Below are 14444 nucleotides of genomic sequence, written 5' to 3'. Positions count from 1 at the left end.
TGGTGGTAGCGGATATACAGTAAGTGCGAGATGATGGTGGTAGCGGATATACAGTAAGTGCGAGATGATGGTGGTAGCGGATATACAGTAAGTGCGAGATGATGGTGGTAGCGGATATACAGTAAGTGCGAGATGATGGTGGTAGCGGATATACAGTAAGTGCGAGATGATGGTGGTAGCGGATATACAGTAAGTGCGAGATGATGGTGGTAGCGGATATACAGTAAGTGCGAGATGATGGTGGTAGCGGATATACAGTAAGTGCGAGATGATGGTGGTAGCGGATATACAGTAAGTGCGAGATGATGGTGGTAGCGGATATACAGTAAGTGCGAGATGATGGTGGTAGCGGATATACAGTAAGTGCGAGATGATGGTGGTAGCGGATATACAGTAAGTGCGAGATGATGGTGGTAGCGGATATACAGTAAGTGCGAGATGATGGTGGTAGCGGATATACAGTAAGTGCGAGATGATGGTGGTAGCGGATATACAGTAAGTGCGAGATGATGGTGGTAGCGGATATACAGTAAGTGCGAGATGATGGTGGTAGCGGATATACAGTAAGTGCGAGATGATGGTGGTAGCGGATATACAGTAAGTGCGAGATGATGGTGGTAGCGGATATACAGTAAGTGCGAGATGATGGTGGTAGCGGATATACAGTAAGTGCGAGATGATGGTGGTAGCGGATATACAGTAAGTGCGAGATGATGGTGGTAGCGGATATACAGTAAGTGCGAGATGATGGTGGTAGCGGATATACAGTAAGTGCGAGATGATGGTGGTAGCGGATATACAGTAAGTGCGAGATGATGGTGGTAGCGGATATACAGTAAGTGCGAGATGATGGTGGTAGCGGATATACAGTAAGTGCGAGATGATGGTGGTAGCGGATATACAGTAAGTGCGAGATGATGGTGGTAGCGGATATACAGTAAGTGCGAGATGATGGTGGTAGCGGATATACAGTAAGTGCGAGATGATGGTGGTAGCGGATATACAGTAAGTGCGAGATGATGGTGGTAGCGGATATACAGTAAGTGCGAGATGATGGTGGTAGCGGATATACAGTAAGTGCGAGATGATGGTGGTAGCGGATATACAGTAAGTGCGAGATGATGGTGGTAGTGGATATACAGTAAGTGCGAGATGATGGTGGTAGTGGATATACAGTAGGTGCGAGATGATGGTGGTAGTGGATATACAGTAGGTGCGAGATGATGGTGGTAGTGGATATACAGTAGGTGCGAGATGATGGTGGTAGTGGATATACAGTAGGTGCGAGATGATGGTGGTAGTGGATATACAGTAGGTGCGAGATGATGGTGGTAGTGGATATACAGTAGGTGCGAGATGATGGTGGTAGTGGATATACAGTAGGTGCGAGATGATGGTGGTAGTGGATATACAGTAGGTGCGAGATGATGGTGGTAGTGGATATACAGTAGGTGCGAGATGATGGTGGTAGTGGATATACAGTAGGTGCGAGATGATGGTGGTAGTGGATATACAGTAGGTGCGAGATGATGGTGGTAGTGGATATACAGTAGGTGCGAGATGATGGTGGTAGTGGATATACAGTAGGTGCGAGATGATGGTGGTAGTGGATATACAGTAGGTGCGAGATGATGGTGGTAGTGGATATACAGTAGGTGCGAGATGATGGTGGTAGTGGATATACAGTAGGTGCGAGATGATGGTGGTAGTGGATATACAGTAGGTGCGAGATGATGGTGGTAGTGGATATACAGTAGGTGCGAGATGATGGTGGTAGTGGATATACAGTAGGTGCGAGATGATGGTGGTAGTGGATATACAGTAGGTGCGAGATGATGGTGGTAGTGGCTATACAGTAGGTGCGAGATGATGGTGGTAGTGGCTATACAGTAGGTGCGAGATGATGGTGGTAGTGGCTATACAGTAGGTGCGAGATGATGGTGGTAGTGGATATACAGTAGGTGCGAGATGATGGTGGTAGTGGATATACAGTAGGTGCGAGATGATGGTGGTAGTGGATATACAGTAGGTGCGAGATGATGGTGGTAGTGGATATACAGTAGGTGCGAGATGATGGTGGTAGTGGATATACAGTAAGTGCGAGATGATGGTGGTAGTGGATATACAGTAAGTGCGAGATGATGGTGGTAGTGGATATACAGTAAGTGCGAGATGATGGTGGTAGTGGATATACAGTAAGTGCGAGATGATGGTGGTAGTGGATATACAGTAAGTGCGAGATGATGGTGGTAGTGGATATACAGTAAGTGCGAGATGATGGTGGTGGTAGATATACAGTAAGTGCGAGATGATGGTGGTGGTAGATATACAGTAAGTGCGAGATGATGGTGGTGGTAGATATACAGTAAGTGTGAGATGATGATGATGGTAGATATACAGTAAGTGTGAGATGATGATGGTAGATATACAGTAAGTGTGAGATGATGGTGGTAGATATACAGTAAGTGTGAGATGATGGTGGTAGATATACAGTAAGTGTGAGATGATGGTGGTAGATATACAGTAAGTGTGAGATGGTGGTAGTAGATATACAGTAAGTGTGAGATGATGGTAGTAGATATACAGTAAGTGTGAGATGATGATGATGGTAGTGAAAATACAGTAAGTGTGAGATGATGATGATGGTAGTGAAAATACAGTAAGTGTGAGATGATGATGATGGTAGTGAAAATACAGTAAGTGTGAGATGATGGTAGTAGATATACAGTAAGTGTGAGATGATGGTAGTGGATATACAGTAAGTGTGAGATGATGGTAGTAGATATACAGTAAGTGTGAGATGATGGTAGTAGATATACAGTAAGTGTGAGATGATGGTAGTGGATATACAGTAAGTGTGAGATGATGGTAGTGGATATACAGTAAGTGTGAGATGATGGTAGTAGATATACAGTAAGTGTGAGATGATGATGGTAGTAGATATACAGTAAGTGTGAGATGATGGTAGTAGATATACAGTAAGTGTGAGATGATGGTAGTAGATATACAGTAAGTGTGAGATGATGGTGATGGTAGTAGATATACAGTAAGTGTGAGATGATGATGATGGTAGTAGATATACAGTAAGTGTGAGATGATGATGATGGTGGTAGTAGATATACAGTAAGTGTGAGATGATGATGGTAGATATACAGTAAGTGTGAGATGATGGTAGTAGATATACAGTAAGTGTGAGATGATGATGGTAGTAGATATACAGTAAGTGTGAGATGATGGTAGTGGATATACAGTAAGTGTGAGATGATGGTAGTAGATATACAGTAAGTGTGAGATGATGGTAGTAGATATACAGTAAGTGTGAGATGATGGTAGTAGATATACAGTAAGTGTGAGATGATGATGATGGTAGTAGATATACAGTAAGTGTGAGATGATGATGATGGTAGTAGATATACAGTAAGTGTGAGATGATGATGATGGTAGTAGATATACAGTAAGTGTGAGATGATGATGATGGTAGTAGATATACAGTAAGTGTGAGATGATGATGATGGTGGTAGTAGATATACAGTAAGTGTGAGATGGTGGTATGAAGGTGAGGAGTGAAGATGTGAAACGTTACCTCTCTCATACTGTAGGACGGCAGCTTCTCTCTGAACATCTGAAACGATACACACAGCTCAGTAATCATTCATTATCTGAGGTCGGTGATCGAAAAACACACATAAAAAAGAAAATTTTCTCTCTTTCCTTCTCTCTCCCCCTCCCCTTCTTTTTCTCTCCCCATTTGTTAATTTCTGTCCTGCTCCTTCTCTCATTGCCTTCTTTCCATCTCTCTCTCTCAATTATTTTTTCCTCACCCTCTATCCACCTCTTTTTCTACCTCCCGCCCCTTCACTCTCCCTCTCTCCTTCCTGCTCTTTCCTACTCTCTCTCTTCCCTTAATCTCTCTCGGCCCTCTCGCTCTTTTTCCTTTCTTTCCTTCTGCCTCAACCTCGCTTACCCCTTTTCCTTCTTTTTCCTTCCTCTCTAATTCTCTCCCTAGTGCCTACACCTGCTCCCTCCTCTCCTCCCTCTCTCATGCTTTTACACTTCCCCTTTCCTCTCTCCCTACCTCCCTCTCTCATGCTTTTACACTTCCCCCTCCCTCCCTCCCTCCCTCCCTCTCTCATGCTTTTACACTTCCCCCTCCCTCCCTCACCAGCATGTCCAGGTATTTCGAATTCTGTCTTTTGCTCTGAAGGTCTTTTTCCAGCTCTTCATCTAGTGAAGGATTTCGACTGATCTCCTGCACCAGGTACTCCAGATCTCGATCCACACGCTTCTCCCTGACGCTGGTCATCAGCTCTGGCTCCTCTTTCTCCACCTTCACCTTCACCGACTCCATTTTAGCCACTTTCATAGTTTGCTGCAGCTCCTCTGGAGGATCGTCGCCGTCAAAGTAGCTAAAGAGAAAGTCACATGGACCCGTTTCACGTAAAGCTCACGTGAGTGAGTGGGATCAGGGTTACGGTTACTAAGCTCACCTGTGGCCGCTCGGTTCCGGTTTGGGCTGCCGGTACTGGGAGCCGGAGTCACGCGAGGGTTCTCTCTGGACCGAATTCAGCAGCTGTGTGATGCGCTGCTCTCGCGACTCGTCCATCTGAACCACGGCTCTCTGAAAACAGAAAGGGAAAAATTTGTAACAATGTTGGCAAAAGTATTGGGACACCCGACTTCTCCACCTGCACATGGTTCTTGTTTGATAGTGAAGTCTGAGGCACACGATTGCACGAGATGTTTTTCGATGTGGTGCATTAAATTGTCCCTTCACTTAAGAGCTAATCGCAGCCCCACACGTGTTTGAGAAGCCAGCTTCATGAAGACATGGGTTGAACTGGAAGATCTCTTGCTTTAAAGCTCCAACCGTATTGAGATAAACTGGAATGCTGACTGCACACCAGACCTTCTCACCTCACCTACATCCGTACCCGACTTTAATAAAGCCATTGTAGCTGAAAGAGCACAAACTGCCACAAAATGAGTGGGGCTTATCTTATTATAATAGCATATGCAGACAAATTGTGAAATGGGGTGTTTAAAAAGGACAAACCCAGGTCTTATGCTCAATGCGTTATTAAAACCTGGACAGAAAGTGGAGAACCATCGACTTTGAGGAAGGAACCTGGTTGGGGAAAGAAAAAAAAAACACATTTTCTAAACAATTTAAACAATAAAACTCACGACTATGTTGAACAGTAAAAATGAGCATTTACACACAGACACACACGAAAACTTTGGGACTGTGTGAATGTCTATGGATTTATCAGTGAGGCTCATTTGGGGGGGGGGAAACACCTGAACGAGTGAACGTTATGTGTAGTGGAAACCATTAGGATTGCTGTAATGGTTGTGTGCTGGTGTTTTTATTTAGCAGGGATGAACGTGCAAAGTTTGATTTAATGGTATCTAGCTGATGGTTTGTAATGGTATCTGTAGTGGAAACCATTAGGATTTCTGTAATAGTTTGTGCTTGTGGGTTTGTTTGTTTTTTTAGCAGGGATGAATTTTGCTTTTCAAAGTGACCACCTGATGGTTTGTAATGGTATGTGTAGTGGAAACCATTAGGATTTCTGTAATGTCTGCGTGCTGGTGGTGTTTTTTTTTTTTTCAGCAGGGATGAATTTTGCTTTAATGGTGACCACCTGATGGTTTGTAATGGTATGTGTAGTGGAAACCATTAGGATTTCTGTAACGGTTTGGTCTGGTAGGTTTTTCAGCAGGGATAAACATGTAAATATTTGAAAATGTGATATTTAAAATGATCTATTTGTAGATATTGTAGTAAAGCTGCTCACCGACTTCCTCTCGTCCTCGGCGCGTTTCTGTCCCCCCCGTTTGGCGTACCACAGTCCGATCTCTCTGCCTTTCAGGTGCGGCGGGTGTCTCCCGCGGCCTCCTCCGCCTCGATGCTGCTCATCCCCGGCATCCCAGTCGGAGCTCCATCGCTCTCCTCCTCCGCCTCCACCACGTCCTCCTCTGCGGCCGCGTCCTCTCCCATAACCAGAACTCATAGCGGAAACCTACACTGGGTCTTATTCAGCGCTGCTGTCTGTCTCAGACATCAACACAACAAACGCCGCTCAAATTGAACACAAACACGAAACGTTTTTATTTATAATTCAGATCTTATTCCATGTGACCTTCAGCCCCCAACTACATCTTACATATAAATAAAATAAACCTGAAATGTGCACACGCGAATTCACCAACGTTTACGAATTAATCACAAGCCGGTTCCCTGGCGCACAAAAACAACGTCATCAATCTTCCTGGTCCTGGCGACGTCTGATGACGAACTGGCGCGTGAATGGCTCGCGCTCTTTAATTTCTTCACAGTACCATAGTCTTGTGTTTCAATTTTACTGCTCAACATTCGGATTCATGATTAAATAATAAGTGTGAATGGAGAACAGAGATCTTTTGATTTTTATGCATTTCCACACAAAAAACTGTTTTATGTTGACTGGCAAAACCAGGTCAAAAACATACATAGGTGCAGTTCATAGGCCCACAGACCCATAATCAAAACGTTTCAAGAAAGTACTTTATTTATCTAAGTTTTCACAATATCACCTTCAAAATAGTCCTTTTGCACAGCAATAAAGTGCTCCCAGCATTTCTGTCACTTCTGCACTGGGCCCTGGACGTCTTCTTTTCGAAGCGTGTCAAGCACATTTTTGCGGATCTCCGCAATGGTGTCAAAACGGTGACCTTTTTAGCTGGATCGTAATCTTTGAGAAAATGGCAAAGTCTGCAGGAGCTGAATTTGGCGAGTAGGGTGGGTGCGGAAATCGTGGATCATGTCTGATCTTGTTGTTTCCGGCGAGAAATTCACGTGTGAGAAAGAGCCCGGTGACAGAGTGCCCATGTGTTCAGAATAGCATCAGCTGCAGAATTTCCGATGTGCACAAGACGATATCTTTTGGCACACTGACTTATGAAGGCTGGTGCGCCCTGTGACTGTGCATGCAGCCTTGTGCTGCCATCTGTTGGAGTTTTACAAAACTAGTCTTCAAACTTTTTTGATACCACCGCGTTCTTTTCCAAACTGTTACCAAAAAAACTGTAGGCTCTCAATTATACAGGACGTCGTAAGATGCCGCTATAATAAAATTTTGCATTTAATTGAACTTATTAACCCAAAACCTGTTTCAGCATGGTGATGCCCCTATGCACAAAAAGAGCTTCTTGAAGATCTGGTTTACATGCTTTGGAGAGGAAGATCTTGCTGCTATAGAGCTCTGATCTCATCCCTACTTAACACCTTTGTGATGAATTGGAACGCTGACTGCACCCCAGGTCTCCTCACCTTCATCAGTACCTTCCTTTAGTAACACCCTTGTAGCTAAACACAAATATCCATAAGCACACTCCAAAATCTAGTGGAACATCTTCCCAGAAGAGTGGAGGGAATTATAAGAATGAATTGGGACGAAATGTGGAATGCAATGCGAAAAAAATCACATACCATACTTATGACCAGGTGACCCAATACTTTTGGCAATATAAATATTGTATACATTTTGATAATGAATATGTATTCAATTATTCCCAATAGTCTATTCTCTTCAGTTTATAGGTTTTCTCTCTGTAACACTGCTTTCAATAGTGTGGGTTTCTATTACAGTTTCTATCCAATCAGATTTGAGCCATCACATCACATGATGCCGGCGTCAAAGAAATCTGGCTTCAGGCGTTCAGAATCAGCAGTGCGAGCGACTGCATTGTAAAGTAGCTTAATTTTGAAGGATGTTGCTTTAACCAATCAGATTGCGAGTTGGTGACTCCGGGACCATCTAGAAGACATCCAGTAGCATAGACATGTTCGCATACTTTGATTGGATGGTCAGAAAGTGCACTAGTCAGAGCTGGCAAACCACATCCATAGCAAACTGCACAAATTTCAATATATTCATGTGGATTTAATAGCGTTTTTATTTAAATATTATTTTGTCATTCCACAATGGCTGACACAGGAGAGGAAATTGATTTGGACGCAAATACACAATAAGGACATTTATAACACAGACGTTTGAAGAACAGCTGAATATTGTGAGGAAAGAAACAGTTGCCAAGCTTTTTTTAAAGCTTTTTTTTTCCTGTAGAATTTGCACAAAAACAAACGATTTGCCTTCATTTCAAATCCCGAGATAAACCCTAATGCACAGAGAAAAAGCATAGAAAACTCAAACTAATATCGATGCTTCTGCGAGAGATGATGTATGTGATGTGAGTGGTGCTGCTGTGGCTACAGTGAAAGGAGACTAGTTGAATTGTGTTCATTGGGTTTCTTGCTTTGACATTCAGTCTCGCTGTATGAGATTACCGTCTGTGATGCAGCGCTTTGTTTTACTGCGTTTCTCTACAATACTGATGTATTCTTTCATATTTTTTATAAGAATAATAACAACTTTTTATTCTTCCGATCTGCAACGTGAAGGAATTTTCACTCACAAGTTACACCCCTCTTTCCCATTCCAAACCTGAAGGTGATTATTATCCTATAACAATTTTTGGTGAAATGTTTTATTCCTCTTATACTACTGAGATTTAGTAATATGTGGAAACAAATGTCAGGTCGTCCCTTTAACTGTTAATAGTTACATATAATGTTGCGATGACAAGTTCCTTTTACTTACTTCCTTTCACTCCTTTTACTCCTTTTATAGCTAAAATGCTATAATGCAGCTATAAACAGTCGTTCCCACACTAGTGGAGGTATTACTGATAAATGAAGAAATAAAGAAATAAATACACAGCTTGTCATTAGTGAGAATCCAGAAACATGACCACAATGACACTTTGTCACCAAGCTTTTTGAAAACGAGAGCTACTTCTTGGGTACTGATGAATGTGAAGGGCTAACAGTTTGATACACACTTCTGAAATAACAAATTAGCTCAATTTACATTTAATTATTATTAATAATTAATGACATTAAACTATGTGAAGACAATGATCATGTTAATGATTTCTCACATTCATTATCAACAATGATTTAGGTAGGAAGGTAGGAAACATAAATATCAATATGCAAAACTTTATTTTCATAAATCTCTGCTAGTATTTACCTTTTCATATGATCCCTTCTACAACATTTTCACCAGCCACTAACACATTTTGAACAAATCGTGCACTACGTTGCATCATGTTTGTACAGATTATCAATTACATGTAATGCAGCATGTGTTCATCGTTTCAGGAGAGCTGGAAGAGTTATCACTGCTGTTTGTTTGCTCGCTAAAAACCCATAATAACAAAACAGAAGGAATAAGAAGTACAACATATTCAAAGAGTCACAGCCTCACCAGGAAAATAAATTAGAATACATGAATGTATTATTTAGGCAAACATTTCCTTCAGAATATAATACTCATTTGTGGTCCGACACACAGCCCAGGGGGCATCTTCTACCTCAGAATAATGTTAGCAAAGCCAGAATGATGTGTTTGTTGCTGTGATTTTAAATAGTAAATTAAATGTGCTAAATATTCATACCACTGCATTGATTATTTAAAAACTCCAATTAACTAATGAGTTCTCTTTTCATTCTGTCTTTTTTCTGTTTATCAAAATCCCATTCCATCCATGTTTCCCCAAAAGGGATACACTCCCTTCTGTGTCTGTTTCCATGCTAACCTCCGACTAGCTCATTAGGGATCCTGACAGGAATTTCTGTAAAGCTTCCTGTGAAAGCATGAATTCCCAACGCCACACTGCGCCTGGGTGTGAATAAGTGTGTGAAATGTGTTTTTTTTTATGCATCCGCAAAATCCGTAATATACAGATTTGTGTGTTTCACTGGATTTCTACAGGAATAAAGGTTGCTTGTGGTTTAAAGGTCAGCGCGTGCATTTCCTCAGGAAAACCTCTCGTAAGCAGGGAGCGTTATGAAAGACCACGTGAATTTTCCATTCAGTGGCTCGAAGCAGCTCTCACTTTACACGATTTAGGCTAATACTCTGACATGTTTATTATAGCCTTATGTTATTATACCTCAGCTTACTTTGTGCTAAGTGCTAGCAATATGTCAATGTGTCAACTCAGGGAAGTTCTTTCTTAAGGAAATAAACATGGAGTTTGGGATTTTAAGATGTTTTGCAGAAGGAAATGAGGGTAGAGAAGAGTGGAGAATGCTTTAATGTTCATTAGACCATTAGATACAAAACAAAACATATATATATATATTGGTATAAATGAGACAGATGCCTTCAGCAGTCTGTCCCATGACTGTAGCTGTGCGATCATGTGTCTCTGCCCTGCATACAAAAAAAAAAATCCCCAACTCTTTCCCCCATCTGTGTTTAGTGTCAGGTCTGCAGGCGTTTGTCCTAAAGATCAAGCTCTAATTGGTCCATATTTACCCCACCGGCCCCTCTGTTAAATCCAGGAGGTTATATCGAGCGTTAATTGGGTGGTTGTGAACGCTGGCTTTCTCCTGGGATGAGAGGGGAGTTAATTAGAAGTCCGCAGGACCTGGAGGTAAAGACAACACTGGGAAACAGAGTGCAGACGTAGCGCGGAGCTCGATTTAGCAAAGCTCAAGACGGCATAATGAAATATTCATCAGATCTTTAAAGCGACAAAGCAGGCCCCGTTAATGTCGTCCCCTAGAGCGTTTGAGACCCATTTTTTTCTGACTTTCAAAATGGTTCACTGTCCTTCTCAAGGGAGAAGATCTAGGATTTGTATATTTTTCTTGTGGATATGTGTTTAAGTCATGTATCTGCAGGAACACCAAGTTGGTAAGCTTCTGGTTGAGGCAAATGAAGGATTTGTGGTAAAATATAGTATATACTGGAGTTGTTAGGCAGCAATGTTACTCACCACACAGCTTCCTGGTTTGATCTTGAGCTTGGGTTACTGTTCTTGTTCTGTTCACACTGGTTATAAAATGTTCTACACATGTGTGTAAGTGTGTGGGTGTGTATATATGTGTTTAGCTAAAAATAAATCCAGATCTATTTCAGCTTTACTGTGAGTTCTTATGTAGTTTATATTTAAATCCTTGTGAATGTAGAAGACCTGATGATGTGCATGGGTACAGAACTAAGGCCATAAAGTGTGAGGGAACTCTGGGTGCACTCACACACGTCACTGTAGCCAAATGACTCAGTGGCGCTGGTAAAAGCCTGACAGTCGCCCTTGTCATTGTTTTTGTTCCTTTTGGATCTTTTCTCACAGTAAAACCGTCTTAAGGCTCAAACTACATGACAAGCTGTCCTGCTTAATACGTTCCCTCCCCGAACTCGTGCGGTAATTGCCAACGATGTCAATCTCTCGAGTCTTCTTCCACACTTTTTGCCGTCTTTTTCCTTCTATTAGTGGTTTTGAAGGGGCTTTCAATACAAGTTAGAGTTAATTGTGCAAATGAGGTGCTGAATGAACCAATAGTGGGATGTCCGAAATCCAACTGTGTCCTGAAACCAAACATTATTTTAAGTCAGAATACCCCATCTCCGGTTTATATACCATATATGTAGGGCTTTCTTCATTCGCAGTGGCAGTTTGACACTGTATATTTTTTACTACTTCATTTTGTGTAAATTTAGGTTCCCTGGTGGTCTTGTGGTTAGGATGCGGCGCTCTCACCGCTGGGGCCCGGGTTCGGTCCCAAGCCCGGGTAAATTTGGGAGGGTTGAGTTAAGAAGGGCATCCAGCATAAAGACATGCCAAATCGAACATGCGAATTCTGTCCATTTAGTGGTGTGAACGTGAGCTCAAAGGTGGTCCTCTTGAAAACGGTGGTCTCGCATCCAAGCGAGATGTGCTCCATATCATGTGTGTCAGTTCAAATCATCAAATACCTAACTATTTCAGGTTCCATCATGGTGAGGAGAGGGTTATTATTGTTAGAGGAGGAAGCAGAACATCATACAGATACAAAAAAAACCCTGACTTTCATACAATCATACAAAAAAACCCCAGAATTTCCAGAAGCACTGGAGCACTGTAATGATTCTGTTCTTAACGTGAGTACTTGCACTGAGAGCATTACGAAAAAAAAAGGGTCTGCGTGAATGAGACAAAAATCTTCTTTTGTAAAAATGTCTCCTTTCATGCGTACGATTTTGTACGTCTGCGTGATGAGGAGACTGATGCGCTGCTTCTCGTATGGAGCTTCTTTAGAATTGAGCTCGAATGCAATCATGAATTATGAATAGAAAGAAATGTTGAAGCAATGTTCAGGAATAAAGAGAGAAAACAGGATGAAATATGGAGGAGAATATGGAGCGAGTGTGTGAGAGAGAAAGAGATAGAATGAACCGGTGATGTGTTTGCTGGAGAGAGGTGATGGCCAACTCCCATAGGTATCTCTGTCTCAATCTGTTTCTCACACACACACACACACACACACACACACACACACACACACACACACACACACACAAACACACACACACACACACACACACACACACACACACACAGCTGTTAAAATGCCAGATCCTCTCGGACTGACCTGGATGAATTTCTCCTCGGCGATGCAACCTACATGCTGAATATCATCAGTAATGATCCAGAATGAGCTTTAAATGGCTTCTAGGCTGCACATTATACTACACACTGAGTGGGCAAAAGTTTGTGGACACCTGATTATATGATTTTCAACATCTCATTCCTTATATAGGCTCCATTTGCTCTCATATAGTTCACTCTTCTGGGAAGATGTTTTTTTTAGATTTTGTGGAGATCTGGGTGTGATTTTATTCAGCCACAAGGTTGTTAGTGAAGTCAGGTACTGACTGGAGGAGAGGTGAGGAGGCCTGGGGTTGAGGCCATCTCCCAAACCATCTAACCTTCTAACCTGTTGTCATGCTGGGACAGGTTTTCCTAGTTCAAGAGAAAATGTAATCCTAATGCACCAAAGGCATCCTATATCTCCTAATAGGAAATGGTAGCTTTTGGACTTCTGATCGGAAGGTCATAGGTTCAAATCTCAGGACCATCAAGCTTCCGGCATTAATTATTCCACATGCGACACCTACACATGACAGTTCTTCAGATCGAGTTCTTCCTCACACTTTAACGCGCGATTAATCACAATGTCCTTTCTTTACTCATAAAAAAGAGAAATAAACACAAAATGTATTTTTAATCACAACGTTTGTTTTGTGCCAAAGTGTCAAATGGAGCACCAAAATTCGCCATGGTGCGCACATCCGGCAGTTAAAACCGTCCGTGTGGAAACATAGCAAAAGATCCCTTTGGTGTCCTGATGAGTTACGTAATTAAATCACCATCATTACTTAAAAACATTTACAAGGATATTTTGTCTTCATGCTCAATGTTGAGTTTGGTTTCACTAATAATGAACATACATTTGCATAAAGCAGCGAAATTTGTCTGTGCGCATGTTGATTAAAATATTTAAAACGTGAAAAGTATTAATTTAATGTACATTTAGAACGGATAAAAAATGTGCAATTGATTTGCGAATAAACATGAGTTAACTCATGACAGTTAATTTGAATAATTTTAATGAATAAATATTTTAATCAATTGGCAGTCCTAGAAAAATCATGTCTATATCATACATTACATATATACACCGATCAGGCGTAATATTATGACTTTATAACATTATGAGCGGTGAAGAGAATAACACTGATTATCTCTTTAACATGGCACCTGTTGATATATTAAAAAGCAAGTAAACATTTTGCCCTCAATAAATTGTGACGTCTAGAGGTCTGGGTCAGAGCATCTCCAAAACTGCAGCTCTTGTGAAATGTTCCTGGTCTGCAGTGGTCAGAATCAAAAGTGCTCCAAGGAAGGAACAGTGGTGAACCGGCGACAGGGTCGTGGGCGACCGAGGCTCATTGATGCACGTGGGGAGTGAAGGCTGGTCTGTGTGGTCCGATCCAACAGACGAGCTCCTGTAGCTCAAACTACTGAAGAAGTTCATGCTGGTAATGATCGACGGGTCAGAACTGTTCTGGCAGCAAAAGAGGACCAACACAATTTCAGGCAGGTGGTCATAATGTTATACCTGATCAGTGTATGTCTCACAGAGTTCTAGGAGGAGTTTTAAGTATCAGTGTGTTGCAACTGTTACGGTACAAAGTTTCCCAGCACAGAGACGTCTACAGGATAGAGGAGGTACTGGGAAAATCTGCATTTTTTTGAGAGAGGGAGGGATAGAGGAGAGGAAGTTAAAAAATAGATAGATAGATAGATAGATAGATAGATAGATAGATAGATAGATAGATAGATAGAGAGAGAGAGAGAGAGAGAGAGAGAGAAGGAGAGAAGGAGAGAAGGAGAGAGGGAGGAGGACAGAGAGATGGAAAGGGGGAGAGAGAGAGACAGAGAATGAAAGTAGGAGAGGAAGAGAGAGAACAGTTGAGAGTGAGACAGAGAGTGGAAGAGTGTGTGTGTGTGTGTGTGAGAGAGAGAGAGAGTGAGAGAGAGAGAGAGAGAGAGAGAGAGAGAGAGAG

The 14444-nt window shown here is 41.9% G+C and overlaps 1 protein-coding gene across 1 annotated transcript in view; it reads right to left on the bottom strand.

Annotated features, from left to right (window-relative positions):
* Nucleotides 1-6300, bottom strand: part of dhx36 (DEAH (Asp-Glu-Ala-His) box polypeptide 36) — a 36482-nt gene extending 30182 nt beyond the window's left edge. Inside the window, exons 1-4 of the mRNA XM_083553300.1 lie at nucleotides 5799-6300; nucleotides 4488-4618; nucleotides 4163-4406; nucleotides 3584-3622 (exon numbers count right to left, since the gene is read on the bottom strand). Of these exons, the coding sequence (XP_083409426.1) occupies nucleotides 3584-3622; nucleotides 4163-4406; nucleotides 4488-4618; nucleotides 5799-6014 (630 nt within the window). The 5' untranslated portion in view covers nucleotides 6015-6300. The remainder of the gene's footprint in view (nucleotides 1-3583; nucleotides 3623-4162; nucleotides 4407-4487; nucleotides 4619-5798) is intronic.
* Nucleotides 6301-14444: the final 8144 nt, after the last annotated feature.

The sequence above is a fragment of the Silurus aristotelis genome (assembly GCF_946808225.1).
Source record: "Silurus aristotelis genome assembly, chromosome: 10".
NCBI classification, from domain to species: Eukaryota; Metazoa; Chordata; class Actinopteri; order Siluriformes; family Siluridae; genus Silurus; species Silurus aristotelis.
This window is presented reverse-complemented; position numbering and strand designations above follow the sequence as displayed.